Below are 11778 nucleotides of genomic sequence, written 5' to 3' on the forward strand. Positions count from 1 at the left end.
CGTGGGTTGAGGCTCATTACCTTCAATAAGACTCCCACTCATTAATCTCAGTTGCAGAGGGTAAAGCTAAGTAGATAAGTCTCATTTTTCTTTGTTTTCCAGAGGTATTATAACAAATCATGGAACACAACATTTGCTTACTTTATCACTAGAACTTCTACTGTCATCTGTGGCAGTTAAATGAATCTCTGACATATTTTCTGTTAACAGACTGACTTATCTAGAGCTCTTTCTGTCTCTTAAGTCTTTGTTTTTTTTAAAAAATGACTTACACCATTGTAATGTTAAGCCGTCCAAGTACTCTCGATAGCTCAGGCTTGCAACCACTCGTGGTTACAGCAGTCAGGGATAAAAGTTAGAGGGAACGCCATTCCTCCACTTCCAAAAATATCTATGGCGTCCCTTCACTTCCGAAAAAAAAATATAATGGACGAAGATAAGTACGGGAGCCGACGTGACGTCATGCGTCCCCCTACCTTTTCAGATCCACTTTTACTGCTGGTTGCAGTCACTAATCATGTTGGGGCTTGAGATCGCTTAGACTCGGGCTTTAGATCGCTATGAACTTTACGACTTGAGAGCCGGACACCCGAGTTTGAACATACAAAAACAGGTACTACCTACTGAAAATATTACCGAAAAAAATAAAGAACTATATACATCACCTTGTAAAGGACAATAAAAAACTTTTATAAAGCAGGCTTGAGAATTTATACTTGAAAGGGGGATCTAAACTCTGAAATTCCAGCACTGAAGAATACACTACATTATTTACTTGTCTTGATCAAAAGGGAACTCAGTTCATATTCTTGTTACGTGATTATAGATTTGGAATATATACGCATAAGAAGAATAAGTTTAAAGTATTTAGATAATGCCTACTGATCAATCCTATAGATGTCATGACAAACAAAGCTGATAAGAATATGAAAGTCACTGAAGTGAAAGAGAAGGGCTGCATCTAATTTAAATCAGAAAAAAAGAAAAGGAACGATTTTAGCTGTAATCTGTGTGTGACATGCATAATAAACTTATTACATCTGTGCAACCCTACGGTAGATGTAGGTATTCTGTTTCTTCTAGAAGATAGAAGCAATAACAGTTTAGTTTCACCGATGTTTGTTATGGATATATAACAGCGTTTCTCAAACTGTGGTGTATGGACCACAAGCGGATCCTCGAGGTATGCTTTTGCAGTTCTCTTGGATGGAACATTAGTCCAAAAAATCGTATCACGCACAGAATAGAGATATAGAAGTAGGCATAAGTTAGATAAATAAATCTGATAGATTATACAATTTAAAGGTTTACCAATTATACAAATGATAAATTCTCTTTCGAAGGGGACGAATACAGTAATGATTTCAGAAGGGAAATCATTACAGAGAGGGTGAAAGTATTTATTATTGGAGTGTTTTGTACAATAACTTGCGTATTTTTTAACGTTGATAAATACCTAAGTACTCTTCGAACATGTTCTTACAATCACTTCATCAAGTTATAGTGTTTTGTGCTGGTAATCATGCAACACTAAAATATTGGTTGAGAGCTACGATTTAGGTGGACTAATGTTGTCCATAAGATTCGTGAAAGTTTTCATCTTCTTTCAAAAACAAGACGGTAATTCTTTTTTTTTTTTTTTTTTTTTAATCTCATCTCGAATTTAGAATGAAACTTCTCGTCTCGACACTTGTGTCGTTTTCGAGACAACAGAGTTTCTTTTCTTTTCTTTTCTTTTCTTTTCTTTTCTTTTCTTTTCTTTTCTTTTCTTTTCTTTTCTTTTCTTTCTTTCTTTCTTTCCTTTTTTTTTTCTATCGTGGGTATAATTATTTAGTGCAGGCCTACTTCCATTCCAAGTTTGGTCAACAGTATAGTGACTGCGACAATTCGTGAAACTTGGGCTCTACACGAATCATAGAACTGTTCTCCTTCACTTATGACGCATCGGAAGAATTCGGTACGAGTCGTGGAACTGCCTTCCGAACGCACGCTTGAGAAAAAGGTGAAAGAGCAGAAGTGCACCAACGACGTTGCCAAACTTAGACGACATGGCGAACGAGCGACAAAAAAAAAAAAAAAAAAAAAAAAAAGCACTTAAAAACACTATAACACAAACACTAACGATTATTCAAATTAAACTCTAATAATAATTATAGCAAAAAGTATAAAATAACGACAACAATAACAACGAACGGAACTTAGCGGCAATCCGACAACACTGCACCTTAAAACAAATTCTCCGTATAGTGCGAGGGACGGCACTGGTAAAATTTCATGGGAGGGAGGTTGACGACCGGGACACCTCCTCGCGCTCTATTGGGTGAAATTAACAAATCTAGGTTAAGCTTCACGACTTCTCGCGATCACTATAGTTAAGCGTGAATCTCTAGCAGAACTCGGCTGCGTTATGACCCTTAATCTGGTGGGAGATGTTCATAACCTATTGGTAGCATTGTATACGTACCAATTAGGAGACAAGTAAGGTGGACATACCGTCCAAAAAAAGTAATTTTTATTTTTCCTGAAAACGAATTTTAAAAGTTCACTCACTAAGTAAGAAGGTAAGTGTTCTTCAAATTAGATCCAGATTTAGAGAAACAGAGGTAATTAACCCAAAATTTTACAAGCTAGATGAAGTGGAACGAAAAGACTAAAGGACACAATCTTAAAAGGAATCCCTAAATTGTGCTTTTCTGCTTTGACAAATTAAAGCATGAAAAAAAAAAGTACAAAACATATCTTCACTAAATTTCTGTTGAAAGGCAGGCAAGACAAAGTGTGTCTGTCTGCACCTGTTTCCTTAACTACGATTATTTTTTTTTTATTAAAAAAGAAACAAAGACAAGGATTTTCCAATCTTCTTAGCATTCCTTTGTATCTAGTGTACTGCCTATTCGTAGTTTCAACTAAGACAAGTCCAAAAAAGAACATTACAGAAAGTGGGTGCGCGAAGAAAAGTAATAGATATTGAAGACGACACCCAGAGAACAAAGGAACAAGACAATATCTAACGAACTAACTCCCTTCTTTTTTTTTATTTTTAAGAACGACGAAATGCTCATTTCAACAGGAATTTTCGTTAGCATAGTTTACATTTATTTGGTACTTGTTTACGCTTCTTCTCATTGTCCCACTCGAAAGAATATAGCGAGAGTCTGTCTGCAACAACCAAATTCTTGCATGTTTGTGGAAATTAGATACGTTCCTGGAACAGCTCGAAAGAAAAGGACAAGAAGATTCTGAAACATAGCGTTCGGCTAAAGTCAATGAAGTGCGTCTGAAATTGAACCAGTAGTCACTGGATGCAGAGTTGGAGAATTTTTTTGTCGAAAATCTTCGGATTGAAGCTATCTTCGAATACGTATACTTTTTTTTTTTATATCAATGAGAAACGTGCAATACAAACTACTTTACCATTTCGAATATCCAGAATATCTTGAAAATCGAGGGCGGGAGATGGGGGAGGATCTAACAAGCGTCTTTAATTCTTAAAAAGTTATATTTTTCCCCCCGTATTTCATTCTAAACAAATATGTTTCAATGTGCATCTTCAAGATAAAAAAGTTTTCCAGAAGAAATTTACCGATTTTTTTTTTAATTTTGCTATAGCCACGGTTGGAAGCTTTCAAAATGTGAGCGTAGAGAAGATTGGAGAGAATTAGCTGGGTAGAGCTGGAAACGAATGAGAGGGATGTTAGAAATGGTGTGGAAGAAAATAACAACTTTAGATATTATTAAGAGGTTTGATACCGGCGAAATTAAAATACCGCTAATTTTACAGTAATTATGTGACATATTCAAATAGATAAAGGGCAAATGTGGAGCAAGAGCGGCCTAGACAATATTGTTTTGCGTGAGGTACCGTTATCACAAGTCACCTAGTGGCTTTCCGTTTTAAGCCGTTTAGAAACACTAAAATAAATGCCGATTTTCAAAATGGCTCGAAATAGAAAGCAGATAAGTGAGTCGTGATAACGGTATTCCATGTAAAATGATATTGCCTAGGGCGCTCTTGTTCCACATTTCGATTATTTTTTATCTATTTGAAGATATCACATAATTACTGTAAAATTAATGGTATTTTAATTTCGCCGGGATGAGGCCTCTTAAGAAGAGGAAGAGAAACTGGTTGTGACATTGACTTCGAAGGAACTGCATTATCAGGAGAGACGTGCTAGAGACTATGGTGGCAAGAAACAAAGGAAGGGTGTGAAGGAGACTACAATTAATGAATGATATCAAAAGAGGAAAATCGTGCTTAATGACGAAGAGATTAGCGGAAGATTGTGGAGCATGGAACCTTGTCAGTTATGGCAAGTGATCCGCCAATAATGACAGAATACCTATGAGGACGATAACGATATATACAGACATTATCGAGATAATGAAATCATCTGTAGTTTGCAACACGTCAAAAGTTTGACGTTGTTAAGGCTACCAGATGTCCTGGTTTAGCCGGGACAGTCCCGGAATTACATCCTCAGTGTCCCCAGGAATTGTTTGGGACTACAAATGTCCCGGTTCCCCTATGCTATGTATATCTTGTTTTTAATCCCACTTTTATTATTTACCGACCTCAATCGATAGGAATAATCTGCTCTCTGTCACTCATTTTTGGTGAGTGTTCACCCATTATTTACTTAATTCTGGTCTTTCAGTAAGAAGAAAGTGCAAATAATATGAATATACTATAAATTTATATTGAGTGTCCAGAGTGCACGTGCGTCACCTTACTTTTCGTAGTGGTGTGTTGAGTGATAGCTTGTAATACGTTAGGCGATAGAGCAAAGGCCTGTGTTGAAGCGGCCAGATGGTGGCGATATGAAATAGAGATCTCTGAGACCAAATTGTGGATGCATGCTTTGTTGACACAGTGTATCTAAAGTGGCCAGTGTGTTAAGTCTATCGCAGAGAACAATTTTCAAAGTGGTGACACAGTAGATAGGGGTCACTTGGTGCAGTTTTTTTTCCTACTGCGCATGCGCAAACCCTGGACGCTGATTGGCTGGCGCAGGTCATGTGACCCCGCCACGCCCCTTGACGCTGATTGGCTGACCACGCCCCTTCACGCTGATTGGTCGGTGCAGGCCACGCCCCCAGCCACGCCCCTTGACGCTGATTGGCTGGCGCAGTTACACCCCCTGACGTTGATTGGTCACGCTCTTTTATGACCTCCTATCTACGGCGCTGACTGGCTGGCGGCGGACCCCCGCCGATTGGCTGGCACCGGACCCCGCCCCCTTAACGCCGATTGGCGGACCACGCGCACGGTCCGCGCAGATCGGCCGGCGCCGGATCCCCGTCCACGCACATGTCACATAAGATTCGTACCCTTTTATGAGTGCTTTACGAATACATAGCAGAGCAGATATCACATTCTTCATCCACCTATTTAACATAGCACATATTACATACAGTCTTGGAAATTTCATGACGGCCTTAGGGTGAGGTCCAGAAAATTGACCTATTACCCTTCTCCGCCCATTACATGGTAGTGAAACCGATATTTTTTCTGAAATCCGATGTTGCCAACAAATTCGAACTCCATGACAGCTCTCAGCTAAAATAGGAGGGGGTGAGTAAAAGCTGATCTCCGTTACTTGAGTAGGGAATGGAATGTTTTAAATGTTTTGGCGAAGAAAAAAGTAGCCTGGAAGCTGTGAGTCTGTGTTGCTTTATTTGACACTTCAACAGAATATCTTTCTTCTTCCGTTAAGAAGGAGCGAACCATATATGTGCAGACCAGTTGGTCAATGTTTGTTCATCTCCCTGTTCTCTATATAGAAAGAATGAAATAAACAAAGAAGGCAAGAAATACATTTTGGCATTTTTTTTAAAAGATAAACATGCATCTATTGAAAAAAAGCACGAGGAAGATTTTAATCTATATAAAAGTATCTTCAATTTTAGTCGAATAATAATATCTGAAATGCATGATGAAGAAGTAACTTTCTCATTTACATAATAGATAAGGCAACAAGATATCAAAAATTTACGAATAGTGTCTTTCAATTATATTTTATATCTAATGTGTTTATTTTTCCCTTCCCTTCTTTGGAGTGTGCATTCTTTTAAAGTTATAAACATGAATACATCTATTGAGAAAGAAGAATGGGATTTTAATCTATACAAAATACTCTTGAATTCTAATCAAATAATATCTCAAATGTATGATGTAGAAGTATCTAACTTTCTCATTAACATAATAGATAAGGCAACATCAATAGCGTAGCCAGGATGTGTTTAGGGGGGGCAAGTGCTGTTATAGGTACATATAGAGGAATTACAAACAAAAAATATATAAACTTAAAATATATATATATAAAAAAATTACAAACATTAAAGTACCAAAGTACATTGCCGGACCTCTTTGGGGGGGCGGCCCATATGCCCCCCTTCCCTAAGCCACTGGGCAACATGAGATCAGAAATTTATGAATAATGTATTTTAATTATATTTTGTATTTTATTACCTAATTACATTGTACGCGTATTACATCGATTATTTTTATAAAATTCTACACCAGAGCATAGGTCGTCCTAATTAATTTTCTTTAACTGATTTTCCTTGTGACACCAGAAGAACATTACTATAGTATTAAATTTTCTTCTTTCTCTTCCTTATTCGATAAAGATAAGAAAGATGCCTAGTGCTGTTCAAGCCATGGTTGATGAAAAGCTAGTCTGAAAATGAAAGAGTAAAACGAAGAGAATTCCATCCAGCCGCTCGAATCAGTGCTGGCAAATATAGGGAAGAGAAGAAGAAGAATGTTAAGTGCGTTCTGGAGAAGTTGTATTATAATGAATACAACAGAGGGTATGACAAGAAGAAGAGAAAAAGTAAGCGAGAGTATGCTTTAAAAAAATAATAGAGTAAATTTAACCCTAATCCTTGACTGATCTCAATTCCAAGCGATATGAATAGTTCTTAAATTTTAAATGCAACATACAAGCACAGACTCATACATACAACATGTTTCATGAAAATTAGAAAATTTTGCAGAAATTGTTAATTAGTTAGATTTGAGATTAGCACTTTCAGCAGAAAGACTATATGAAACGTGAATGTACAGCTTAGTGTGGAATCCGCAGATGAGCTTCCGCCAGGAATCCCACACCGGAGGTGTGTACGCTATTTAAGTACCGACGAGAAAGCTCACAGCTGCTGTTGTGACACACATTTCTTATATTGAGAGACGCATTTATTTTCTTACTTTTCACCGAGTTCAATCACACCATCAACAGAGGATTGGTAATTCTTAAATATTTAGTACACCAATTTTAATATAACCGGTAATAATAATATGGTAAATTTATCGAACAAAAAGACACATACGGGAGATGAGATGGAACAAAATTTTCGTGACGAGATACATTACGAAACAGAACTCTTTGAGTAGAATCAAATATACTATTCGAGTCAAGACAGCCCAAAATCTTTTCTCTTAGGCAATACTACAAGCATCACACCATGTCGAATACTAGAAACTTGCTTCTATAAATGAACATAAAGCGATTATGTAAAAACATACTTGAAAAATATGAAACGTTGAAACCCCAGGTTTTAATGCTAAACGAAAAGTAGAAAAAAAAAACTTGCGTAAGACTTTAGACTCTTGTAAAGCCCGAACACGTGAACATATGTGATATATGAGAAACAGACGAAGTGAAGTGTCAAATTAGAGAACAATGCACCGCAGGACACCACGAACTTGTTTCGTTCGAAGGACGACCCTTCTCTGCACGGACCTGAATTTACTGTTCTTCTGCACCCCTTCAGAGGGCATTTAGCTTTCTCTTATATCACAGCTAAGTTCAAAAAGCTCTCTGATAAATACGAAGATTTTTTTAAAGTGTTTAAAGACCTTGTGCATTTCTTTCAAGCATTTATGTGTGTGTACATGTGTACTTTACTGTGGCGTACATTTGTGCGTATATGTATCTATTTAAGTGTGTATAAATTAAGTTAAATTAATTTTTACTCTTGTTCGTGTGTTGCAAGTGAACGAAGATGTCGGACTATTTTAGACCTTGGGAACAAGGACAAGCAATGACTCGGGAAGTCCAAGAAGATCATCTTCCCGGTCCTAGTGTACATAGAACACCGTCGAAGAGAAAACTTAATGTCATTGGAAAAGGAGCAAAAGTAAGCAGACAGAGTGTGAAAATTATTCAAAGTGTTCGTACATTTTTTAGCGGTATCGTGCACGATGGAGGTTCTATACCGAGCAAGAATATTAATGAACTAACGTCGCAAGCTACAGGAGTTAGTGTTTCGACAATTAAGAAAATTGCACGTTTGGATGCTGCTACGTACCGCACCCCAACTAAAAAGAAAGTTCACAAGAAAAAATTTGCGTTTTCTAAAATCGATGACTTTTCCCGGGATTTGCTGCGTAGGACAGTTTATGAATTTTACAAGGAAGGGATTTCACCGTCAGTAAAGTCATTGTGCGAAGCAATGCGCAGGAAAACCGCCAACACCGATTACGAATTTCCTTATTGTGCTCGGACATTATATACATTGTTAGAAAGTATGGGATTTAGGTATCGGAGAGCAGACAGGAAACCACGCAGGATGGAATCACCAGAAATTATTTCGTGGCGATATCGTTATATTGAAGAAGTAAAAAAGTATCGTAGTGAAGGGTTTCGAGACGTTTATTTAGACGAAACATGGTTCGATACCAATACGTGTAAAATGAAGAACTGGACTGACGACTCGGAGAATTGTTCGGTAGCAGTGTCAGATAAAAAGGGAGAACGAATAGTAATAATTCATTGTGGGGGCCGTAATGGGTTTGTTGAGGACGCACTTTTCGTAACACACAAGAAGATGGAAAATGCTCCTGCGGACTACCACGGTACAGTGACTGCAGCCATCTTTGAAGAATGGTTTGAGAATTCCGTGTTAAAACGACTGGAAGAACCATCAGTGATTATTTGTGATAACGCGTCAGTGCATTCCCGTGTTAGTAATCCGAAGCCAAACTCTTCTTGGCGGAAGGAAGACATTATCAGGTATATGAATCAACATTGTATACCTGTACCTAATCCCATTCCAATTAAACCAGTACTCGTAGAAATTGTAAACAAACATGTCGGTTTTCAAGAGAAGAGGTACGTGATTGATGAACTTGCTCTTGCATACGGACACGTTGTGCTACGTTTGCCACCTTATCATTGTGTATTGAATCCCATCGAACAAGTGTGGTCAGAGTTAAAACGGCGAGTGGCGGCCAGGAACTTAACAGGGCATTTCGTCAGTGCTCTCATAAACATAATAAAGGAATCAGTTCAGAACATAACACCGGAAAAATGGAGAAACTATATTACGCATGTAGAAGGTATTGAGGACAGCTATCGTGCTCTGCAGTGTGTTTTTGACAGTGACGAACAAGCAAAATTTGTTATAACAACGGACGGCGATTCAACAACGGACGAGGAAGATGGTAGTGAAAGTGAAGAGCGAGACTATGGATTCGAAGAATTGGCAGATGATGATAACGACAATAACATATAAAGGGAAGTATAATTTATTTGCTGTTATTTTATACGATTTTCTTCTGAATTAAATTGCAATAAAACTTCCATGGGAATTAAAATAAAATGAAATGTAAGGTGAATGTAGGCTAAAAGAGACGAGGATAAATGTAAATAAATGAGTAAAAAATCATTGGTGAAATGGCTGTCGTATTTACGCATGGGCCATAAGCCCTGGGCGACAAATTTTGGAGGCGGAAAATTTACTCTGACCAGATATTATTCCAAAAAAATATTATTCTCTATTATTATTTATATATTATTTAACGATATATTATTAGTCTAGTAGTATGTTAACAGTAGTACAGTATTATTAGTATATATTGTAATATATTATCTAAATATTATTTATTGTATATATTTTATAAGTTTCCACCTCCACGCAAATAATGATTATTCATTTCACCGTGTCCAATTTTCTACATCAGTATTTATTGATATTGAGGAAGCAGCAAGTTTTGGATGGCTTATGGAAGCAAAAATGTTATAAATACTGTACAACAGATACTGTACAACAGATCTATAATGCTAACTGTACAACAGATGATTTTTAAGAAAAAAGTTAGAATAGTCGTGAGACCTGTGTGATTGAGTACACTTTACGTAGTACGTAAATATAAGAAGTTGCGTTAGAAAAAAAAACTGCAATTATATTCTAAATTTTAAGCAAATGGATAGATAGGATTTAAAAGTTACGCTTTATCTCAGTGATATAAAAGTATTTGAATATTTTAGAGAACCACTCGTTGTACAGTGTTTTATTTATTTATTCACAAAGTTGAACTTATTAAGTCTAGAGAAATCTCGTTCCAGGTCCAGAGCAAAGGATGAAGAAGAAGCCAAGCTTATATGGGAAAGGAAGTGTAAAATACAAAATTATCAACATCTCATATTCATCCATCATTAAACACCTTATTACCATCTTCATCACAAAATTAGAAGTGAGCTCCCTCGTGACTGAGCAGTTGGCGTGCGCACCTTTGACGTGGGAGAACCGGGTTCGTTTCCCGGCTGGAGCTCGTGTGTTTCGGATACTGCATTAAGCTGTGGGTCCACGTCCCATATCGCCCCACTGCTGAAAGGGATGCTAAACTCAAAGTCAACAAAATTAGAAGTAAAATTAAAAAGACAAAATAAAATGCATACTAAGGTACTTGCACAAAAAATTAAAAGACAAAAATATTTTTAAAATTTGAATATCTAAAGATAATTTTAAGGCATGGCATGGTAGATCCCTACTAACTGCATGCTTTTTATCACGCCAACCCAATACTCAATAACCTCATTACAGTGAATCCTGCAGTTAATTCATAGCATGATTCAAAACACTAAAATCCTATTCGATCCTATTGAATTCACCTCATGACCAGCAGTAGGGCATCTGGCTTTCTGCCCTTCGTTGTTCAGCCTTCAGCTGGGCATCGCAGTTTTTCCAGATGTTTGAATCTAGACGTGTGATGGTTTTCTCAGTTTGCTGAGTTCTATCCATCTACACCCTTCCGAAATTACTAATGCTATTAGGCGCCGTTTCTTCCTCTTTTTTCTTCCATAACCCTGGTAGATAGCCTCTCGCGAGTGCTAGAAGCCGGGAACTAACAATCTCACACCACTGCATGTTCCTTGTAGAATAATTGCATGGGGACCTGGAAACTAGATTGAGGTCTGTGTCCAGGACCGGGTGCTGCGAGATTTGCGGGGCAGTGCCCATACATATTTTTCTATTTCTGATTTTTCGTGCTTGCACTCTATTCCATTTATATTCACCTCTCCTATAACGCTATTGGACGAGGTTTCATTGATCTTCTCTTCGAATCTCCGGCCGAAAAACTGTTCGCGAGTGCTAGAAAGCCAGTATTAACAAATCCTACAATATGTATGATACTTGTGGTATCATTGTATGGAGACCTTTGGTATAGATCGAGTGTGTCCAGGATAGAGGATGATTAGTTATTAACGGGACAATGTTCTATATTATTATTATTATTATTATTATTATTATTATTATTATTATTATTATTATTATTATTATTATTATTAGTGCTACGGGGTGTTTAATGAAGTTCTAGTAATAATTGGAATGCATTTTGACATTAACAATGAGAAATGAGAAGAAAATTTTGGAAAGATTGTGACAAGGAATAAGTAAAAGATACCGTGTCACTATTCGTTCAATGGGACGAATCGTGAGAATTTTCAGTCAAGATTTTTCGTTGCATAGTTCTTTGAACTTCCGGTT

At 37.2% G+C, this 11778-nt stretch overlaps 1 protein-coding gene across 1 annotated transcript; it reads left to right on the top strand.

Annotated features, from left to right (window-relative positions):
* The first annotated feature begins 8010 nt into the window (after positions 1-8010).
* Positions 8011-9522, top strand: LOC145671546 (uncharacterized). Its single transcript, XM_081740734.1, has one exon. It carries the CDS (start codon positions 8011-8013, stop codon positions 9520-9522), a length of 1512 nt encoding a protein of 503 aa, XP_081596860.1.
* The last annotated feature ends 2256 nt before the right edge of the window (positions 9523-11778 follow it).

The sequence above is a fragment of the Thermobia domestica genome, chromosome 15 (genome assembly GCF_964235325.1).
Source record: "Thermobia domestica chromosome 15, izTheDome1.hap1.1, whole genome shotgun sequence".
NCBI lineage: Eukaryota > Metazoa > Arthropoda > Insecta > Zygentoma > Lepismatidae > Thermobia > Thermobia domestica.

Bases quoted from the DNA above. Each gene is read 5' to 3' on its own strand.
- LOC145671546 (XM_081740734.1), top strand. From the start codon at position 8,011: ATGTCGGACTATTTTAGACCTTGGGAACAAGGACAAGCAATGACTCGG.